The sequence below is a fragment of the Rhineura floridana genome, chromosome 13 (genome assembly GCF_030035675.1).
Source record: "Rhineura floridana isolate rRhiFlo1 chromosome 13, rRhiFlo1.hap2, whole genome shotgun sequence".
NCBI lineage: Eukaryota > Metazoa > Chordata > Lepidosauria > Squamata > Rhineuridae > Rhineura > Rhineura floridana.
Window position 1 is genome coordinate 37,901,229 of NC_084492.1, and position 23,317 is coordinate 37,924,545.

The following is a 23,317-nucleotide window of genomic DNA, read 5'->3' on the forward strand; positions in this document are numbered from 1 at the left end:
CCCTCCAGTTTTCACACCTCCGTCATCTTGGTCCAATCCCACTTTCTGTATGATTTGTTCAGTGTATAGTTTAAACAAATAGGGTGATAAAATACACCCCTGTCTCACACCCTTTCCGATGGGGAACCAATCGGTTTCTCCATATTCTGTCCTTACAGCCTCTTGTCCAGAGTATAGGTTGTGCATCAGGACAATCAGATGCTGTGGCACCCCCATTTCTTTTAAAGCATTCCATTTTCATAGTTTTTAACAGTTGATAGCAGCAATTAAAGTTCAGCAAGCCAAAAGTCCCAGTTGTTAGAAGGAAATTCATTGTTGTGGGCCCAACTACGCCTGTGGAACTCCATCCCAACTGGGATTAGACAGGCACCCTTTTTGCTGAACTTCAGGCATGTAACGAAGACTTCCTTATTCCAGCAGGCATTTTAAGGTAGTGCTTGGGATTCTGCTCGGTTTTAATGTTTTATTCTGTATGGTTTATTTTATGCACACTACTTAGAAATGCAAATGATTAAGTGGCATATAAATGCCTTAAATAAATATATAATAAAATAATTCACGCTAAAATGCTGATTAATTTTCATGAAGAATTTTTTTTAAAAAAATACATGTTTAATCAGCATTTTAGTGTAAATTTCTCCTAATACATGTTTAATCAACATTTTAGTATGAATTTCTCCGAATATACATGTGGTTAATCACCATTTTAGTGTGAATTTCTCTTAATACACACGTTTAATCAGCATTTTAGTGCAAATTTCTCCTAATACACACATGTTTGCAAAGCAATTTCCCCTAATGTAATGCACTTTTCTATGTTGAAAAATGCAAACCGATGAGGAAATGTGGAGAACTGGACTTCAGCACAAGGCATTTGATGGCTGAAGGGGACAGTTCCTGGCAACCCTAAGATCACTAATGAAAGGATGTTTTTAAGCTGTGTTTTAGAATATTTTCACTGTGTGTTACAATTTACAACTGTGTTTTAGAATTGTTTTTAACTGCAGTTCTGTTTTTATTTTTTATTTATTTATTTATTTTTAAAACTTATATACCGCCCGACTAGCAATAGCTCTCTGGGCGGTGAACATAAATACAATAAAATACAATATAGTACAAAAACATCACAATCTAAAATCAGATTTCACAATCTAAAACTGCATAAGCTAAAATCAAATTACAAACATTACAATCATTAACAAAAAAAAGAATTAAAATGCCTCGGAGAAGAGAAAGGTTTTAACTTGGCGCCGAAAGGATAATAGCGTCGGCGCCAAACGGACCTCCTCGGAGAGACTATTCCATAGTTCGGGGGCCACCACTGAGAAGGCCCTTGATCTTGTCACCGCCCTCCGGGCCTCCCTATGAGTCGGGACCCGGAGGAGGGTCTTCGTAGCAGACCGTAGTGCACAAGCCGGTTCATAACGGGAGAGGCGTTCCGATAGATATCGAGGTCCCGCGCCGTATAAGGCTTTATAGGTTAATACCAACACTTTGAATTTGGCCCGGAAGTGTATTGGAAGCCAGTGCAAGCGGGCCAGAACAGGTGTTATATGGTCAGATCGCTTCGTTCTTGTTAGCAGTCTGGCTGCCGCATTTTGCACCAGCTGTAGCTTCCAAACTGTCTTCAGAGGTAGCCCTACGTAGAGCGCATTACAGTAATCCAAACGTGAGGTTACCAGAGCATGTACTACTGATGTAAGATCCTCCTTACTCAGGTAGGGACGTAGCTGGGCTACCAATCGAAGTTGGTAGAACGCATTCCTTGCCACCGAGGCTACATGAGCCTCAAGTGACAGGGAAGAGTCTAGAACGACTCCCAGACTACGAATCTGTTCCTTTAGGGGGAGTGTAACCCCATCCAGGACAGGATATGTATCCACCATCTGATTAGAGAAACCATCCACCAATAGCATCTCAATCTTGTCAGGATTGAGTCTCAGTTTGTTAGTTCTCATCCAGTCCATTGTCGCGTCCAGGCAACGGTTCAGCACATTGACCGCCTCACCTGAAGAAGATGAAAAGGAGAAGTAGAGGTGCGTGTCATCAGCGTACTGGTGACAACGCACTCCAAAACTCCTGATGACCGCACCCAATGGCTTCATATAGATGTTAAAAAGCATGGGAGACAAAACCAAACCCTGCGGGACCCCACATTGGAGTACCCACGGTGTCGAGCAATGTTCCCCAAGCACTATCTTCTGGAGACGGCCCGCCAAGTAGGAGCGGAACCACTGCCAAGCAGTACCTCCAACTCCCAACTCCGCAAGCCTCTCCAGAAGGATACCATGGTCGATGGTATCAAAAGCCACTGAGAGATCAAGGAGAATCAACAAGAGTTACACTCCCTCTGTCTCTCTCCCGACATAGGTCATCAAACAGGGCGACCAAGGCTGTCTCAGCGCCAAAACCAGGCCTGAAACCCGATTGAAATGGATCTAGATAATCGGTTTCATCCAATAGCGCCTGGAGCTGGACAGCAACCACTCGTTCCAAGATCTTGCCCAGGAAAGGAACGTTCGCCACTGGTCTGTAGCTGCTGAAATCCTCTGGGTCCAGGGAAGGCTTTTTCAGGAGTGGTCTCACTGCTGCCTCTTTCAGACAACCGGGGACCACTCCCTCTCGCAAGGAGGCATTTATCACTTCCCTGGCCCAGCCAACTGTTCCCTCCTTGCCAGTTTTTATTGGCCAAGAGGGGCAAGGATCTAGTACCGAAGTGGTTGCACGTACCTGTCCAAGCACCTTGTCCACGTCCTCGAACTGAACCGACTGAAACTCATCCAACAAAACATGACAAGACTGTGCTCCAGACACCTCGCTAGGGTTAACTGCTATAAAATGAGAGTCTAGGTCCCGACGGATGCGCAAGATCTTATGCTGGAAGTGTATGCTTTCCTTCTCCTTGTTCAGTTGCTTTGTTTATGTTTGCTGCCCTGGGCTCTGTTGGGAGGAAGGGAGGGATTTACATTCAATTAACAACAACAATTTAAGACTGGAATAGTGAAAAACAGAGGGAAACCAAAATGAATATCTTTGCCCATCCCCACCTGTGTCTGTGGGGGAGAGTGGGATGTGAGGGGGCGGCTGTGCACAGCCAGCCCTCTGCAACTCATCTCAGGGAAATGATGCCAAAGTAAGAGGGTGACTGTGCCGCCTTCCCACCTGACGGGCACATTTTCCTCTCCTCCGACAGCCGTGCACAGTTCCCGGCAAGAGGAAGTGATCGACCACAGGCTCACGGACAGAGAGTGGGCGGAAGAGTGGAAGCACCTCAACAATGTAGGTACCAAATCCTGCTGCTTGGCTTCTGGATGGGACGTGCAGCTGGGATGGAACCAGGGAGAGGTGCGGAGCCTCTGGGGCAAATCTGTATCTTATCTCATGGATTCTGAAGACCCTACGCCCTGCCCTCTGATCAGACAATCTCTAGGGAGGTTTACAGCAGGTTACAACAATACCGGGTGAAACGCCAAAGCAATGAACTCAACAGAAATTTAATTGGCAGTGGAGCAGCTTCCACATAATAAAGCAGCATCGTTCACAGATTGAACAAACAAAACAATTTTATCTGCTGAACTCAAAAGGAAGGAGAGCACCTGGTAGACAAATATGTTAAGGGAGGATAGCCAAGGTGCCACAGCCATAAAGGCCCTTCCCTCAGTATTGGCTATAATCCAGCTGGGAATAAGCTGTTTGTGCAATTTAGACTTTTTCATTGCCAGTTATTGCCAGGGGATGGGATGTCCCTGTGTATTTTCATAACTGGCAAAAGGAACCATGTTTTACTCTTCTGGATGCCATCCACTGGCTGGAAAACTGTGTGATGGGAAAACACACCTGCCCTCAATGGAGGTGTCTAGTGCAGGGGATAGAATGTAGGACTAGGGGCCTGGGAGACCAGGGTTCCAATCCCCATTCAGCCATGAAGTTCGTTGGGTGATCTTGGGCCCGTTGCGGTCTCTCAGCCTAACTTACCTTACAGGGTTGTTGTGAGGATAATATGGAAAGAGGGAGACCCATTAAAGCCATCTTGAGCTTCTTGGAAGAAAGGTGGGATAGAAATGCAATAATAAATAAAAATAAAAATGTCCAGTCAAACAGATGGAAAGGATGCTTCCAAGATTATGTGATCCCTACGCCCCGGAGATCCCACGATCAGCCTTCGCCTATGTGATATTTAAACTACGTCTCCCATCAGCCCTCACCAGCACAATTGTGATGATGAGAGTTGTTGTCCAAAACATCTGGAGGGCATCAGATTGGTGAAAGCTGCCCAATACAATTCTCTTACATGCATGCACACATGCCATGCACACATACAGACTCACACCCATGCATATAAGACCCCATCTGCACTATAAATTTACAGCAGTATAATACCACTTTAAACAGGCATGGCTTTTCCCAAATAATCCTGGGAACTGTAGTTTGTTAAGGGTGTTGAGAGTTAGGAGACCCTTATTCCCCCCACAGAGCTCCAATTCCCAGAGTGGTTTAATCATCAATCCCTCTTCCTTGGGAACTCTGTGAATTATAGCTCTGTGAGTGGAACAGGGATCTCCTAACAACTCTCAGCACCCTTAACAAACTGTCTTTCCTCTAAGTTCCCAGGATTCTTTGGGGGATGCCATGAGTGTTTAAAATGGTATGATACAGCTTCAAATGGATGGTGCAGGTGGTTCCTTAAATTAGTTTCTTAATTTATATCCCATATTTCTCTATAAATTATACTCAAAGTAACTTACAGTACAGAATTTCTATTCAGCTTTTTCTTTCTCAGAGAAACCCCCCCCCAGAGATTCACAGAACAAAAATTGAAATAAATCATCCTACAAACAATAAGCAACTGTTACAAACTTTGCAACATGCAAAGTAGAGGAAAAAAGCACAGTAACAGGTAAGAAAAATACCATCCAAATAAACAAATTGCAACAGACTGAAATAATTTTTCAAGGAGGAAACAGCAGGATCTCCCCTCTTTCTGACAACACAACTTAGCCACCATATTGGAAATATGATCAAAGCTATCTTTAAAATGCAAATGTATTTTAAAAAAACAAAAAAAACTACTACATGGAACGGGGTGGGTGTAGCAATGGAGAAATATATTCACCTTAGTGTTTAGGTCTCACCATCTCATTGGTCCTCACAGCAACCCTGTAAGGTAGGCCACCGCTATGAGTGGGGAATGGAGGCTGATGCCACCTGGGCAAACCCTGCAGGTTAGGGCCTAGTGAGAGCCGCCATCCCTGGGCTACCCATGATCTTATGTGTGGCCTTCCACCCAGCAGCTGCTGAACTGCATAATGGACATGGTGGAGAAGACCCGCCGGTCGCTCACCGTACTCCGCCGCTGCCAGGAGGCTGACCGCGAGGAGCTCAACCACTGGATCCGTCGCTACAGTGATGCCGAGGACATGAAGAAGGGTCCCAGTCCTGCCACCCGACCTCACAACAGCACTGCCAACACAGAGGCTTCCTTTCTAGGTACCAATTCAGGAGCCCGCTTGGGCTCATACAGTGTGCCACAAGAGTACACAGGATGCAGCCTGATTGGTTTGCGGAGAAATTAAACAGCGTTGACTACTTAATGAGGATCCAGCTTGATTTGTTTGTGGGGAGGGGAGACGACCTTACATCAAAGCACGTGCTGTTATCCCACACTTTTCTGGTGCGCTTTCCAGTCACTTTCCTTATTGGGAAAAAGGGCGCTGTTTGGGGGAAGTACAGCTGGTATAGCACAGTGGGGAGGAGAGCCTGGGTGAGAGTCCAGAGTCTGCGAGTTCAAATCCCCGCTCGTGTCTCCTGGGCGTCAAGGGCCAGCTAAAGATCACCCCCACAGTGAGTGGCTCAGGGGCTATGTGCCCTGCCACCTGTGCAGCCGTGGGCAAGCTGCATAGTCCCAAGGAGCCCAGCGGCCCCCCCAGCTGGCAGTTGCAGACAAAGAAGGGCTGGCTTGTGCAGCTGTGGCAAGCTGAGCAGGCCTAGCCAGCTGGGGAGGACTAGCCTCAGAGGGAGGCAATGGGAAACCTCCTCTGAATACCACTTACCATGAAATCCCTATTCATAGGATCGCCATAAGTCGGGATCGACTGGAAGGCAGTCCATTGCCATTTTTCTTTAATTCTGCAACCTGAATTTGTCAGGCTAGGATTGAATCCCACCCCAAAATAGTGACAGTCTGGAAGTACCCCAAGTCAAGAAGAAGGACCAGGTTTCAGCGGTAGAGCACCTGCTTTGTGTGCAGAAGGTCCCGGGTTCAGTCCTGAAACCCTGGGCAGCTGCTGCCAGTCAGTGTTGGCAATACTGAGCTCGATGGACCAGTGGATCTGAGTCAGTATAAGGCAGCTTATTATGCCCCTATGACCATTTGTCTATCTGGCCCAACCGAACGTTGGAAGATTCAAGACAGGCCAGAGGCAGCACTTCTTTACATAGCAAATAGTTAAACGATGGAATTTGCTCCCACAGTGACTCCAGGTGGGCTGTTTTTGTATAGCGCTGTGCATGGGGCTTTGCAAAAACAACAACCACCCCTTTTGGCCCACCCATGTCTTTACCGGTCCCACACCTGGCATGGTATATGGCATCAGGTGCGGAGCAAGTGGGTATGGCTTGGCCAAACCAGCCTGGTGGGCCAAATGGGGAGGCCTGGCAGGACTAAGCAAGTATGTGAGCTGGAGGCTCTCCACCGCTGATCTAGCCTCTGTTGAGGATGTCGCAAGGCTGTCATAATGGCTAAAATAACCCAGGTGAATCATTTTGCATTTCTTAACAGAGGTTTTTTTGCCTGTCTTTTTCCCACAGATGCTCACCGCGAGCTTGTATCCAGGCCCCTGTCTGGCTACATGCCAGAAGAAATTTGGAGGAAAGCTGGTGAGTTTTTTGGGAAGTGGAGAAATAGTTGAAGAACAAAGTTGACTCCTGAACTAGCTACATAGTTGGGACCAAAGATCAGGGTGACATATGACTCTCACTGGGCGTGACGTCTATCCAACACTGCGCCCAGTAGTAAATCATAGGATCCTAGGAAACTGCCTCCTACTGAGTCAGACCCTTGATCCATCTAGCTTCGTATTGTCTACACTGACTGGTAGTGGCTGGCTAGGATTTCAGACAAGGGTGTCTCTCCACCCTACTTGGAGAGGACAAGAATTGAACTGGGAATCTTCTGCTTGCAAACCAGATGCTCTGCCGCTAAGCTACATGCCTTCCCCAAATGTGCACCATAATACCAAATGTCCATCAGAATGCCAAACAGGAATAAATGGACAGCTCTCACAATGGACAGATGCAAGAAAAGGGGTCCTCCAAGGATCTGTATTGGGATTGATGCTCTGTGATTGTTTATTAATGGCCCGGAGTTAGGGGCAAGCCATGAGATAGCCAAACTTGCTGAGGACACCAAATTATTCAGGGGCGTAAAAACAAAAAGGGATTGTGAAGAGCTCCAGAAGGATTTCTCCAAATTAGGTAAAAGGACAGGAAAACGGTAAATGCGTAATACCCCAGAAACATTCATCAGAATATACTAGGGATGGAGTTTGGTAGCTGGTTCCTCTCCCGCTGAATTCCAACAGTCCGGCTTTCAGTATAGAACCGATGGGTTTTGCAATTGCCAATTCGCAGGCTTTTTTCCAGCAAAAAAAATAACATAATTGCTGACGAAAATGCTTATGCTGTAGGCATTTGTTCCACTGATTTTTTTTCTATTTAAATATCATATAGGCAACTAATCACACATCAGTTCTGTCTCTTGACCCAGACTAGCTGCTGGGCTGCTTAACGAAGACTGTTCCACCCCCCATTTTGCTATTCTTGTTGTTTTGCAGTACTTTTGATTGTTAATGGGGATTGTTATCATCTAGACAGAAGTTAAGGATTCGTCACCTTAGAGCAAGTCTTACGAAGACAATTATGTAATCAGAATGGATTTTTTAAAATTATTTTTTAAAAACTATGCCGATGACAGCTGCGACCCGCAGCAAGGAATCAATGCTGGTCAGAAAACAATGCGGATTGTCGGATTATGTCAAAATCCGGTAATAAATCCAATTTAGAGAATATTTCCCCCATCCCTAGAATATACCTGGGATGTACATTTCCAGGACCTCCCCTATACCTGTGACTTGTTTTAAACTTTTTAAAAAATAATTGCTGTAACCCACCTTGGGACCTTTTAGTGAAGGGCAGGCAAGAAATCAAATGAATGAATGATAAAGTAAGTCATGCCCATTGCTCCATCTAGCTCAGTATTGTTGACACTGACCGGCAGTGGCTCTCCAGGGTTTCCAGTGGAGGGGCATTCCCTGTCTTTTCCTGGAGATGCTGCCAGGGATTCAACCTGAGATGGTCCTTTCCCCATAATAAATTGGCCAGCTGATGTCTGGTGGGTAGACAGACCTACCCAACTGCCCAGCTAGCTGACTGGGGATCCCCTCCCCTGGGAGCAAAATGCACCTGCTACTGTGCCCTCTTGCAAGTACAAATTTGACTTCTCTCCCCCCCCCCCAAATCTGGCTGCATGCTGTTCCTTACTTAGCATCCCCTATATGATTTTCGCCTTGCCCTGTGCTCTTCCTTTCAGAAGAAGCTGTGAATGAGGTGAAGCGGCAGGCCATGTCGGAGCTCCAGAAGGCTGTGTCTGACGCAGAGCGGAAAGCCCACGAGCTGATCACGACAGAGCGGGCCAAAATGGAGCGGGCCCTGGCAGAGGCCAAGCGCCAGGCCTCCGAGGATGCGCTGACTGTCATTAACCAGCAGGAGGACTCCAGTGAGGTAGTGACACCCTCTCCCAACATGGATATTGACACGAGAGTAGTGGGCTGGAAACAGTAATGACTTGGAGGGCGTTTGCTGGTCTCGGTGGTCCCGTCAGTATTTTTTCCCCCTTTCTTTTCCTTAAATGTATGAATTGAGCTCAATCTGGACCTGAGCTACAGCCCACTGCGAATGCAGCCAAGGGAGAGACTGTCTGCGTGTTCAGTGGCCCCGGTGAAGAGTAGACAGTCTCTTAGCCCCGCACTTGTCTTTCGGTCCACGCTGATCTGTGTGCTTTCGCCTTCCCCTGCAGAGCTGTTGGAACTGCGGGCGCAAGGCAAGTGAGACCTGCAGCGGCTGCAACACCGCACGCTATTGCGGCTCCTTCTGCCAGCACAAAGATTGGGAGAAGCATCACCACGTCTGTGGGCAGACCCTCCAAGGCCTCCAAGCCTCTAGCGGTGGGACAGCCTCTTCTGGGCTGGGCGTAGCATCAGCTCAGCCAGACGTCGTGGCTGTGAGTACCTCCATCACCAGTGTTGCCGTAGTAGGGAGCCCCAGCGATTCTGGCTCGGCCGCTGCCTCGCGTTCTGGCACACCGGCAACGCCAGCTCCTCTAGACACGGCGTCCCGCTAGATGGACGGAAGGGAAACTGGGAAGCCAATCAACAACTGTCACTGCTGCTACCACTTCTCTCCAAATGAAAAAAAAAAACTGCATTCAATGCAAACCCTCAGCTACCTGACACGTATTTGACCTCCAAAACGACCTCTATCTCTCTCACGAAATCCTCACGAATTCTCAAACCTGGGCTTTAAGTGGAGTTAAGGCAAATACCAACCTTCTCCGTTCACTCGTCAGTTTTTATTATTATTATTATTATTAATTATTATTACTACTACTACTATTATACTTCTTACAGATATGGTTTGGGGGAATTTATGATTATGATTATTTTTTTATTTTTATTTTTTTGGATGAGGAATTTATCTGCAAGCATCACGCATCTTGACTTGGGGGCAGGAGAAGGGAACCAAAAGGATACTTCCGTCTGTCTTCTGCTGGAGATGCGTTTGAGGAAATAAGGAATGAAACCCCTTCCCCGAAAGGAGAAGGGGGAGAAAGTGGGGGAAAAAAGGATTTCATTTACAAAAAGCAAGATTTTTCTTTTTTGTAAAAAAAATAAAAATAAAAATAAAACAATATAAACATCAAACTCTTTGGCTTTAAGTAAAACAGAAAAGAAAAGAGAAAATCCAAAAACCAAGTGAAGGAAGCTTACCTGTAAACTACCTTGCTAGCTAGCCAAGAAGATACCAGATTCACCTCTGCTCCAAAGGAAATCCAAAAACAGGAAAAAAAAATCCAAACTTTTTTTCCACTGCCAAAGTTTCTTTTTTTGTTTCGTTTCCTTTTCTTTTGGTTGGTTGGTTCCTTCTTCCTCTCTTTCTCCTCGTTTTGGGGGCTTTTATTTATTTGCGTTTTTGCGATCCGAGGAGTAACGCATCATCATCATCATCGCAGGTCCGGCGAAACCGACGGCGACGTTCTACCGACAGCAGTTCCTGCTGGGCTTCATCTCAACTCCTTGCGTTCTTGGATGGGGCGGGAGGGGGGGTGGCATCCGTGCACTTGGACCTTCACCAGTCTGACGTATCCTTGAAGGAGGACAGACGTGCAACTGTGGGATCGAAAGAAATTTTCGTAGAATAAAGCAAAAAAGAAAAAAAGCATCCACCACTTTGTGTGTGTGCAGAGCGTGTGTTTTTGTGTGTATGCGTGTGAGGCAGAAGTGACTCTTGGAGCCCCCTCCCTCGGTGGATTATAAGTCTGTTGCATTTTTCTCTCTCTCAAAGAGCTTTGTTTTTTTTTAAAAAAAAATTAAAACAGCCACCTACACACCCACCCAGCTTGTTCCAGAGAGACAGAGAGCTGTTCCAGAAAAACCTGTGATAATCTGCCTGTTCTTTACCATTTCCCACAACATGAGCAGAAAATAACTGCAACCAGGGCTTTCTCCCTGGAGCTTCCCCCCCCCACTACCTCTCTGCTCCCCATCACTTACCAAACCCCAGGCAGTCTTCTGCAGTTGTCATCCTGATTTCTTCCAAACACCCCCACAAGTATCGAAAGAAGTCTTTCATGTCCCCCTTCCTCCTCCTCCTTCCGAAGTCTATGTTGATGGCCTGTAGATACCCCCGGCCTAGTTGTGTGTCTCGTCTTTCAAAGTCCTGTGTGACAGAAACATCTTTGCCCCCCCTTTCTTTTGGGATAGGTTTACTGTTCTCCCCCCCCTCCCTTTTTGTCTTCCATTCCCATCAGGTTTTACCATTATTTCTGGGAGGAAAGCAACAGATGCTTGTCCTTAGATAAGGAGGAGGAGGGACAGTGTCGATTTGTCACATTTCATGCATCGTTGTACAAAGCATTGAGGACGGGAGTGCAATATGGGGAAAACAGTCCGGGCTGCAGGGACAGGGGAACTCGCAGGCTGCCCAGCCAAGGGCTCAGGGCAGAAATGTTGTACCTTTAATGTGAATGTATATAGTATTTGCAGAGGTCCCAAAAATACTACTACTACTACTACTAATAATGAATAATGATGATTAATAATAATAAGAGACTTTTTTGCCAAATAATAATAATAATTAATAAAAGCAGATAAACCGCTAAAGTATGTAACGGTTAGGAACTAGGTTTTCAAAGAAAGACTCACATGGTCATTAAGAGGTGTAGTTTTCCGGAATGCACAGAATACTTTGTGCTTGGGTTTTCATTTTTTTTTTTCCGCGAAGAAAGGATTTTGTAGAAAAGGACCAGGTCCTGACATACGTCAGCAGCACTGCGAGACATTTGAGGGAGGGGGCCTAGAGAGCCTCTATCAAGTTCTTACTTGTTCCTTTTTCTCCCAACCCCCTCCCTGATCCCCCTGGACTGCCTTCACTCTCTCTCTCTCTCTCTCTGTCTCACTGTCTGTCTCCCTCCCTCCTTTCGTTCACCTACATAAGTCTCCCTCCTCCCAGCCCTGGAAAAAAGGCATGCCTGGAATGAGGGGAGAAGATGCCAAGCTGTCCATAGCTCCCATTTAGGGATGGGGGAGAAATTCAATTCAGTTTACATTTAAAGCCAAATCTATCCAATTCATACTTTCTGAAACAATATGAGCACCGAAACCCAGCCATCCTTCAGAATTTTTGCTTATTCAGATTTTGCAATGCAGTTCTCCAACCAAACAATGTTTACAGAAATACATATATCGGGGGAAATGTGCGTGAAAATTAAGATATTAGTGAAAATAACGTACAAAAATGCATCATATTAGGAGAAATGGCTTGCAAAAATGTGTACTGGATATTAATCAAAACTTCATACAGAAATGTGTTCATTAGGAGAAATTCACAGTAAAATTCTGAAGAATTTTCATGAAGAATTTAAAAAAAATCACAGATTGCTCCAGAAATGTGGAGAACTGGATTTAAAATTGGAAAAATTAGAAACTGACAGTGGTGGCTGGTGGCTCCGTGTCAGTGGGGCAGTGGACTCCACTCTGGGTTTTAGCTTGAACTTTCAAGAAGCTGTCCAAGGTGCTTCAATTCAATTTCAGAAAACTGAAATTGACAGAACCCTCCATCCCTACTCCTACTGGTTCTTTCCATTCTACATCTTCTCTTGTCCACATGCGAGCCCCAAGTTATCTAGCAGCTGTGGCAACTTCATGGTTCCCTTCCTTGGTTCCAGGTCATTAAAAATAAAAAAGAGGGAGAGAGGGAGGGGAGAGCAGATCAATTGCTCTTCACCTGTACTTGCATGTGGAGGGATTTCCTATAGCCAGTTGCTGTTCGTAGAATGTCGTCGCCATGATGCCACCTCCTAAAGAGATGGCCGTTCTTCCAGGGGTTTTGCTGCCTCTGGGAGTCAGATCTGCACAGTGTGGCACAGTCCCATCAGGTAGCCCTGGCTGAGATTTCGTATGTACAAGCAAGGAAGGCCCAGGGCAAAACCGATGAAGTCAGTTCGCATGGCCCTGCTCCCATGTAGGCTTGATCTAGAGTGGCTACTTGTCCATCACCAAAACAGAGGACACAAAAAAGTACATGCTAATTTATATATGTCAGTGCCAACTTTGAGTTAATTCGAAATGCAGTTCATCTCACCATGATGGGGAAGGCCGTGGCCAGGTGACCTCAGTGTCTGCTCAGTCTGCCGTCCAGGTGCTAATTGCACATCGGTTCTTGCTCTCCCTCGTTAAGATTCTTTTATCTTTAAACCTGACTTGGCCAGACAGCCTTTCAAAATGAGGACACCATGAAATAGAGGGCTGGCCTCTGTAAAGTGGGCTACCCTACCTTGATCCTGTGCCATGGAAGCCAAAGGTCCCATTGCTGTTGATTTCAGGGGGGATGGGCACAAGCAGAGCATAAACTGATACCTTTGAAGAGATGGTTGCTTCTGTTGTGCAGCCGCGTTTCCAGCCTCTTTTGGCCCGCATTTCAGTTAATGGGCAACTGCCTTCTGTTGTGGCCACTAACAGCAAATGGAATCAGAAGTAGCAAGCGGGGTGGGTGGGAGGCTGAGATGCACAATTGCTCAGTACATGCTTGGAGTGTTTGATTTCTGCTGCTCTGTCTTCAAAGTAGTCCCAGCTACTTTCTTTGCGTTCTCCAGAAACCAGGAGAGGGGCAAAAGCAAAAGCATCTGCTCTGCTTGCTGAAGGTCCCATCAATATCCCCATTTAAAAGGATTTGGGGTAGCAGAGGTGGCTGGCGCCCACTGGGAGTGGGAAGGCAGAAGCCAGGGAAGCCGACAATAGGTGAAGCCACAGCCAATGACAGGCAGAGCCACGTCCCGACTGGCTGTCAGTAAGACAGCAAGCAGGTGGGAGCAGGCCGAGGTTGGTGGGCCACGGCCCCATTTGCCCTCATGGACCAGCCTTCCTTGTGGGTGTTACTTTCCTTGAGCCCAGAGAATTGCTGCCACTCAGGGTAACAGTTCTGGGCTCAGTGGACTCTGCCCAAGGCCCATTCTGCATCTTCACAGTTCTTCTCCCTGCTGGGCAGGAACAACCTCTTGAAATCTCTTCTCTCTCATCGTTGCCACCATAGCATCCACTTCCTTCTATAAACTGGGCTGAGCTCCTGCCGTTCTTTCTGATTATGATGGGGAGCGTTGAAATCCACATTCACAGCCTGTACCTGCAAAACTCCGTTCATTGGAAGCATCCCCCCCCCGCTTTAGACCTCTGCTTCTCCAGCGAGCCCACGTTAGCATTAATCTTGTGTGCTTTGCTGCATGAGAGGCTTTTATTGATGCAAGGCAGTAAAGGTAGGAAGGAGCATGCAAACCTGCAACTGTCTCCTGCAAAACAGCTGTGCCCCCAACATACAGGTGCTGAACCAGTCTGGAGTTCTGGCTGGGAATTTGTTTTAGTACATGTCTACTCAGAAGTAAGTCCCAGTGAGTCCAATTCAGCGTATTCCCAGGTTCAGTATGTGTGTAGGATGGTAGTTTTAGCCCCTTGTTGTAAAGGCAGTCCGAGGCCTCCAAATGAGACTAAACCCAAAGTCTCCTTGCAGCAGTTCTTTCCTTCCTTGTTCACCCTCCCCCATCACCATGTGGCAAGGAATCAGCAGCACAGTGGTAAAGAGCAAGAAAGGCCCCCCTAAGCCTTGCCGTGCTTGCCTGCCTGTGTGTTTGAAACCAAACAGAAAGCAAAATCTGGATTTTCCTCTCTGGCAATGAGAATGATATGTGAATATTGTTTGTTTGTTTCTTATATGATCATGCAAAGAGGTAATATATAAATGGACTGTTTCAGATGTGATCAGTGGCTCATCCTGGTGCTCTGTTAGTTTGCCAAAACCTTTTCTGACCCTTGGGGTGTGTGTGTGTGTGACATCCAGCGTTTCAGTCGGGGTTGCCCATTTTCCCATATACTTTGTGTCTGGACCTTGAAGTGCTACCTCTGACTGGCTGGAAAACCATAAACAGACAGAAACCCTTTAAGACTGTAACAAGTTACCAATGGATAAATCATAGAATAAGCTTATTACATTCAAACCAAAAGCTAAGGGAGAAAGGGATTGCCTCTATCAGAGCCTCAAATAGTTATCCCAAATCTGATAGCTTTAAAGTATGGAATTTCAGTGTGTTTATGTTCCCCTCTCCATCCCATTGGCTTCCAGAATGTTGGCCCTTGCATGGACAACAAGGGAGAAGCAAAAGCAGGAGGCAGCCATCAAAGAGGGGAAGTTATGGGACTGATCCTCCTTGATTAAAATCAATGCAAATGTTTCTATTGTCAAATAAGGACTTTGTTTACATTGTTCATTGTTCAATGGGGACTTTCTTACATTGTTCAATGGGGGCTTGATTTCCAATATGTTTTTCTGCGAGACTCCCTCTTCCAAACTGCATTAGGCAAGGAGGTCTTTTTTATGAACGTGTCTGCCCTCCACATCCTGCTTGATTCAAATTCTGCCCTCTGCCATGCTGTGCCCTCTGGAGCACAAAGCAACTGAGTGGGTTTAATAATAGCCTCAGACATGGAGAATAGATACTGAGAATTTCACAGCCTTTTGTTCTAAGTCAAGTGGACAGCCTGTATGGTTGGCATTGGTATTCCTAGAGGCATACGTTGGGACGATTTCTGTTCTTGGCCTTGCTGGCATAGCTGCCGTGAAATTAAACGGGTGGCCCAGGTTTTACAAAGAGCAGAGCTAAGGCAGCGTTTCTCAAATTGTGGTGTCTGCTCTGCTGGATGCACAAGAGGGTGGGATGTTCCAGGGGAAGAGAAGATCCTGCAGGAGGTAGCAATAGAGCCACTCCCCCCCCCCAAAGGAGATTAGCATTGCAACCACTAAAATATCTCTGAAAGCTGTAAAGAGGCTGGGAATGTGTGAGAGCTTTTTGGGCACAGATGTGTATTTATTGTGGGATTCATGCTATTTGTGCATGCAAATTTTGTGTAGTACTCACTCTCACAATAGCGTTGGTATCAAAATGCCAACCTGTATCTCCCTCCCCACACTTTAATCTGGATTTACCTGTTCCAGGGGAAATCTTGTAAGTAAAACAAAAAAGCCTGTTGCTAGTGACCCCATCAGCAATAGCTCAATGGCCTGTTCACAAATTAAGTCTCCTAAATTAGGACCTTCAGCCCTTTCATGCCTAAGCTGCCTGGTGACAGGTGAAGCCACAGCATCTTAAGGTGGTTCTGTGCCTAGGTGTGGTTTTATCCAAGCTACTCCAATGTTAATTTCATCGTCTAAATTAATGCTGTCCACTGTCGGAGGTAGTATGCCTCTGAATGCAAGTTGCTGGGAATCACAAGTGAGGAGAGGGTTCTTTCGTGTCCTGCTTGCAGACTTCCCGGAGGCATTAGCTGGCCACTGTGAGAACAGGATGCTGGACTAGACGGGCCACTGGCCCGATCCAGCAGCCAGGCTCTTCTTATGTTCTTAACACTCCTTAATTTCTTTTAACCACCCAGCCACCTGTAACCTTAGGCATGGTTATTCAAGAGTAGTGGAAGTGTCAGCTCCTTGCTTGTCCTGTGTGCCTGATGATGGGTGAAGAGGGGCTTCTAAAAAGCTCCAATTAGACTGAATAAGGTGCAATGATTTTGAAGTCATTTTAGACAAGAGCACATGGTTTTGTACCTCATGGAATAGGAAGCCTGGGCAACCCAACCAGTGGCTTGATGAGAACGTGACCAGACCAGTCTGTGAAGCCCTTTGGCATTCCCCAAAGGCCATTGGCCCAAACTTGCCCATTGGGCCGCAGCTTCCAATACTGTACTGCTCAAATATAAAACAAGCCAGTGGATGGTGACTTTTTGGCAAAACAAGCTGAAATTGTTTTCTTTCACTGGGATATTTCCCCAGTAGTCTCAGGGTGTTCCTACCAATGAGGCTAACAGTCTGATCCTAGGCATGCTTACCTAGATGTAAGTGTTCAATGGGACTTAGTCTCAGGTGAAGACGTTGAACAGGAGTGGGGAATCTGGTGTCCTCCAGATGTTTATGGACTCCATCTCCCATCAGGCCCAGCCAGCATGGCCCAATGGGAAAGAGTCCAGCAACATCTGGAGGGCCACAGCTTCCTCACCCCTGGTGTGTAGGACTGCAACCTAAGAACACCTTCAAACTAATATTCAAGATGTCGCTTCTGATTAATAAAATGCCCAAAGCTGACATTGTTAAACATAAAATACAGTTTACAATGTTGGGAAACTCCAGATCCATCCTTAGCATTCCTTGTGAGCATGACATATTTTTCATCATTTCAGTTACGTTCTGGTATTCCTCCCCAAGTTCTGTCCCTTTTGAATGCTTTATGTCGTTTCCAAAGTCACTAGCACGGCAGAGTGTTGACCTGCCGGACCTCTATGTCGGACATGGCCTTTTGGACAGGCCAGGATCAAATCCGCACAAATGCTTTACAAGTTGTCTTTCCCCATAGGTTGAAACATGCTGAATCGCACTGGGACTCACAGCGCCTTTGAGAAATTAGCTGAACAGGGGCATAGCATAATTCTTTTATCTTGTCATTCACATGTTCAGTTTGAGGCATCGGTATCCCATGGAAAGTGGCAACGTGCTGAAATTTCCATGTGAAAAATGGCCAAATGACCATCTCTCTGGCTTCTTGCTGTGGAATTTGGTAGTCCAACTCTTCCTCTGGCTAAGATGGCAATGCCTTTTGAGATCACACTCTTTGGATGGTTGCTGATTCTTTTATTTACTTTGGTCCCTTCCTTCCTTCCCTGATACTTCTTCCAAAACTTTGAACTTAAGGGGGGACATTATTTCTCCATGGTCACCAACAATAATCACTTCTCCATTCTCATTTTCTGTTCCATACATCAATTTTAAAGGAGGGCCATTCAGTTACTGTTTCTCTTGACCTGTCCTCACTTGCTGTGCACACACAGATCCAGGGTTCTCATGAAATGAAGCACCAAACGTCTCTCCTGTGTGTGTAACTTTCATTACCCCAGCTTCCAGCATTATCCCTGTCATACCACTTGGAGAAGGGCTGTAGCTCAGTGGCAGAGCACATGCTTTGAATGTAAAAGGTCCCAGGTTCAATCCTCAGCATCTCCAGGTAGGGCTGGAAGAGACACCTGCCTGAAACCCTGGAGAGCCCCTGCCAGTCAGTGTTGACAATACTGAGTTAGATGGACCAGTGGTCTGACTTTATCTAAGGCAACTTCCTATGTTCCAAAGCTGGGTCCACCAACTAACTGTGGTGCTTCATTTGCAGCTGACGCAATGCCCCTCTCTACTTCTCCTTGCCAAGAGGAGGTGTGACAAGGAGGTGCAACCACACTTCTCTCAGACACCCCAAACAAATGTGGTTTGCCATGCTAATGCTCAGCCTGTTTGCATATCTCTAGTGCAAACATGCTGGAGATAAGCATTGTACATCATGGCGTGTCTGACTCCCCCCCCCCCAATTGTCTCATGCAGGTGCACACTTAGAAAAGATGGGTGCCCACCTGCATAGTTTAATTTGTGTGAAAATATAATGTGGAAAGAGGGAAATGGCTTCTGCGTGTGTTGAGTTCAGGGATAGGGGCGGGGGGAATTCAATCCTGTCCGCATTTCAAGCTGAATTGATCAAATCTGCACTTTCCGAAACTATATAAGAACTGAAACAGCCATTCTTCAAACTTCACATTTATTTGAATTTTGAGATGCAGCTCTTCAACCAAACAATGTTTACAAAAGCAAACATAAGGGGAAAATGTGTATATAGATGCATATATTAGTGAAAACATACAAAATGCATAAACAGAAATGGCTTGCAAAAATGTGTACATTAGTTAAAACTGCAGACAAAAATGTGTGTATTAGAAAAAACTCCCACTAAAAGGCTAAATAATGTTTATGAGGATTTTAAAAAAAACCACAAATTGCTGCAGAAACTTGGACAACTGAATAGTAAGAATGGAAAAATGAGAAACGGAGAGAACCAAAACGGACAGATTCTTCTATCCCTAGTTGAGTGAGAGGATGTTTTAGGGCCAGACTCTGGAAGGAAGGCCTAAGGTCACACGCGTTGCCTTGGAAACAGATGCTCTTCCCATGTTATGTTTTCAGCACACATTAAGACATAGAGGTGTGATTATCATCAGATGTGGCCCTCAGTCTCTCGGGGGAGAGCCTTTGCTCAGAGAGTTGAAAGCAAATGGGAAAGAAAGCCCCACAGAAACATAACACAATGCCAATCTAGCTTTAAAGACTTTCTGTTGAACCTCATTTGATGGGCAAATTCTGGGAATTGTTCCAGTGCTATCAGTTCTATAGCCGCAAAAGAAGGAGAATGCCTGGCTCAGCACTGGGAATGGAGGAGAACTTGATTCAAATCTTTCTAGAATGCAAAAGCAAACTTGGCCAGCCCTTGGTCATTTCTTTTGTAAAAAATTAAAGGTAGCCATGTTGGCCCATAAGAAAAAAAATCTGTAAAAGCCCTATTAGGGCAATACCTTAATTAGGCCGACCAAATTCTTGTGGATATGACCTAACAAAGCAATTTTGGGGGGAACCAAAGTGCTCCTTCCTTGATTCTTTTAGCTGGGCCAAGTCTCGAGAGTGGGCCCTTTTCTGGCCAGAAGGGATGTTGTCTCTGGATCAGAGATGGCTTATTCATGGGCCTTCTCTTGTTCCTTGAAACAGCTCTGCCAAAAGACTAAAAAGGAAGGGGGGAAAAGCAAGCTGGTGTTACATGCCAGCCCTGCAGCCACCAGGCTGAGGAAAGCCCCGTTCTCAGGGTGTTTGGGAGGCTTGCGTCACAGTTAGAACCGTGCAATACTTGAATCGGAGGGTGTTGTGAAGAGGAGAAAGGGCAGAACGTTGCTTGTCCAGACCAACGTGGGTGTGTGTGCGTATGTATGTTTGCAAAGGTGTTTTAAAGAGAGACGAATTGATAGAAATTTAAAACAAAACAATTTAAAAACCCATAACCCCCCACCCCTAGTCCATCCTGATCCTCTTCCCCTGGTGTTTGTGGGTTTCCGTGGCAATTCCAGAGAAATGACCATGTGATAGGAGGGTTGTTTTTCCGTTCTTGTTTTGGCATGCTGTCCCGACTCCCTCGCTGTTTCCTGCTTTCTCTAAATGTACTGTATGTTTGACCTGTGAAAGATGTAAACATTATGATTCAGGTTATGTCTGTTCTTAACTCTGTATCCGTGTAATAAACAAAATTTAATATCACCCAGCCGGATCCATTTCTTTGGCTTCCTCGTCCTTGTGCTAGATAAGAGACAGCCTGTGGGGTGTATAGGGATGGGTGACAAATTCAATTCAGTTCTCATTTAAAGCCGAATCTATCAAGTCTGCACTTTCTGAAACAACATGAGAACTGAAACACAGCCATCTTTCAAAATTCACACTTATCCTAATTTTACAATGCAGTTCTCCAAACAAACTTTACAAAAATGCATATACTAGGGGAAATATATAAAAATAACATGCAAAAATGCATTGTATAAGGGAAAACTGCTTGCAAAAATGTGCTGCATTTGTCAAAACTGCATAAAAATTAGGAAAAATGCTGATGAATTTTCATGAGGATTTAAAAAAAATAAATTTACAAATTGCTGCAGAAATGTAGAGAATGGAATTTACAATTGGAAAAATGAAAAATAGAGAGAACCTAAATGGACAGATCCTTCTGTCCCTAGCGGTGTAGCGGTTGGATTAGGACCTGGGAGACCAAGATTCAAATCCCCACTCACCCACATGAAGCTCACTGTGTGACCTTGGGCTAGTCACTCCCTTTCAGCCTAACCCACCTCACAGGATTGTTGTGAGGATAACACGCTACCTTGTGCTCCTTGGAGAAAAGGCAGGATAGAAATGTAATAAATATGCTGGTTTGCATAAATGCAAGAATGTTTGGAGAATGGTTTGGTACCCGGATTCCTATGGGAACTCCAGGTGCCAATGAACATGCAAGAATTCAAAAGAGAAAGTGAGGTGGAGGGTGGAAAGATCAGCTTTGGTTGGTGTTCACAATTCTTCATCATATATATAGCCCCTAAAATAAAGTGATTATTTATTTCTGCAGTTATTAAAATTATGTATATATTGTTTTCTTCCATATTGCCTTAACTGAAGGCTGCATGCCTAAAAGCAAACCAGTGTTGACAATACTGAAACCAAAATGTATAAAATAGTTCAAGGCCTTCCACTGCTATTTGAAAATAGTAATAGACTCTACATAAAAACGAGCAGAGAGCCTGGCCTGCCTAGGCAAGCTTTCTGGTCACCATTATGACCAACAGAAAGGATAAAACAGCATTTGAAGGGCTACAGATGCTCTCCACCCCTGACTTAGTCTAATCCCTTTTAAAAAACAACAACATAGCCATTCTGGATAAAACCCATAGGTCCATCGAGGTCAGCATTTTGCTTCTCACAGTGGCCAACTGGATGCCTCTAGGACATCCACAAGAAGGTTACATGAGAGCAACAGCCCTCTCCCACAGTCGCTCCCCAGCAGCTCTCCTTGGAAATATACTGCTCCTGTACATGGACGCTTCATGTAACCATCATGATATCAAATAGCCATTGATAAGCCTCTCCTCCTCCATGAGTTCGTCTAATCCCGATTCATAGGGTTGCCATAAGTCGTAGTCGACTTGGAGGCACATAACAACAACAACAAAGCCAGTGAGTATTGCTACATCTCTTGGCAGAAAGAGTTCCTTAAATGAAGGAAGAAGGCAGAGGAGCAGAGGAAGATGACTTATACCAAGCCAGACCATTGCTTCATCTAGCTCAGAACTGTCTGCCACTACGAGTGGGGACCTCAGGCCTAGTGGCCTTCCAGGCCTCTCTATTTGGCCCCCAGCATTCTCCCCAGGCCACACCCTTAGCAGCCTTGCTCCACACCCTCCTTATTTGGCCTGGCTTCCTTGGCTGGAGAGGGGTGTGTGGGTGTGTGTCAGGAGTGCGTCCTACTGACCAAACGTAAGAGTCACATCCATTGTCCTGTCCACTTCTGTCTCTGGCCCTGCCCACTTCTGATATGTGGCCCCTGGAAGGTTATGCAGGAAGGAATGTGGCCCTCGAACTGAAAAAGCTTCCCCACTACTGGACTACACTGAGTGGCAGCAGCTCTCCGGGGCTTGAACCTGGGACTTTAGGGATGCAAAGCATGTGCTCTAACATTGAGCTATAGTCCTTACCCCCCCCTCCAAAAAAGGGCATTGCATAGCATGGAACTCATCATCTTCACCTCTGAATGGACTAATATATCCTATCACTGTTAATTAAAAAAAATAATAATATACATATAGACTGTATTTCGGCCATAAGGCCATCATATCTCTACAAGAGCGCCCTGTTAATACTTCTAGTGCAAAGAGTGCTTTCACATGTTGCTGTTCAGAAGAGAGAATGAAATGACACAGCTGCTGCTTTGGCAATCTTGCAGCCTGTTCCTAATCTTATTTACTTGGAAGTAAGTCCCATCTGGTTCAGCAGGATTCACGCTTAGGTAAGACTGAACAGAGGGCTGCCAGCCCAAAGCTACAATGCTAAGTCCCATTGAACTCAGTTGGATTTGCTTCTGCGTAAACATACAGAGGGTTTCTGGTGGGAGGTGGGGTGGAGAGGGAATGAGGCCCTAGCACAGTGGCGGCTCCATGTCAGTGAGGCAGTGCAATCCGCTCCAGGTTTTAGTCTGAACTTCCAAGGAGCTGTCCAAGGTGCTTCCAACTCAGGGGACTGTCAGTGAGACTCTCTAGGGTCCTGCCCAACCAAAGAGCCTTTAAACTGTGTGTATTGATTGGATTGCCAAAGGTCATGTCCTGTGCATATGACTGGCAACATCCTTACCGGTTGAAATGATAGACTTATCTCTTTCAGCTACTTTTTCCATCAGGTCTCAAGCAGCCTTTTTGCAAAATAAACCAAACTGAAGCCATATTAAAAATCATATAGGTCATGTTGCCGTGGAGTGTCTCCCAGGTTTATAGGCTCATAGCTAGCCTGCCAGCACCATAAGATCCAACCCTGATTACTGAATTTGTGGTTTTATCTGTTTTTACAATGCACAGGGATGTAGTCATCCAGGGTCTCAGGGAATCTTAGACCCCCTCCTTTTTTGGGAGCAGGGTCCCAGCAGGGTCCCTATGTCTCTAGCATCCCACAAGTGAATCGGTCTGAGAGGGGAGTGTGTTAGCCACTGAGAAGAGTCTTCTAATGTGCTTTCTTACCTGTTCCTGCTCATTGGAGCCAATCAGAGTGAAAGGAGGTGAGTCAGCCACTGAGAGTCAAAAGCGAACTCTCTCTTCTTTCATGCTTATTGGCTACTAGAGATGTCTGTTGTTGTGGGAGAAGGCATTAACAAGGATCTCATTCTCAGCCCAGCAGCAAAAAGCGGGGAGAGTCATGGCTGAGACTAACATGAAGGGACCCGGCACTTCTGGATTTGCCACTACACTACTGAAAATGCACTGTGTTTACCAGTTTTTGTGCTGCAGCTCTGTGTTTTGATTTTTTTAAACTTATTTTTATTTATTTGATATGTAAACGCAACATG

General features: G+C 45.7%; 1 protein-coding gene across 8 annotated transcripts in view; it reads left to right on the plus strand.

The window, feature by feature from the left end:
* CBFA2T3 (CBFA2/RUNX1 partner transcriptional co-repressor 3) overlaps positions 1–9,977 on the plus strand; it is an 82,030-nt gene extending 72,053 nt beyond the window's left edge. For 4 of the 8 annotated variants that reach the window (XM_061594601.1, XM_061594606.1, XM_061594609.1 and 1 more), the window contains 5 exons: positions 3,194–3,279; positions 5,289–5,487; positions 6,808–6,876; positions 8,588–8,778; positions 9,074–9,977. In XM_061594601.1, coding sequence (XP_061450585.1) covers positions 3,194–3,279; positions 5,289–5,487; positions 6,808–6,876; positions 8,588–8,778; positions 9,074–9,397 — 869 coding nt within the window. In that variant the 3' untranslated portion in view covers positions 9,398–9,977. The remainder of the gene's footprint in view (positions 1–3,193; positions 3,280–5,288; positions 5,488–6,807; positions 6,877–8,587; positions 8,779–9,073) is intronic. The other 4 variants (XM_061594602.1, XM_061594607.1, XM_061594603.1 and 1 more) reach the window with 3 other exon arrangements.
* The last annotated feature ends 13,340 nt before the right edge of the window (positions 9,978–23,317 follow it).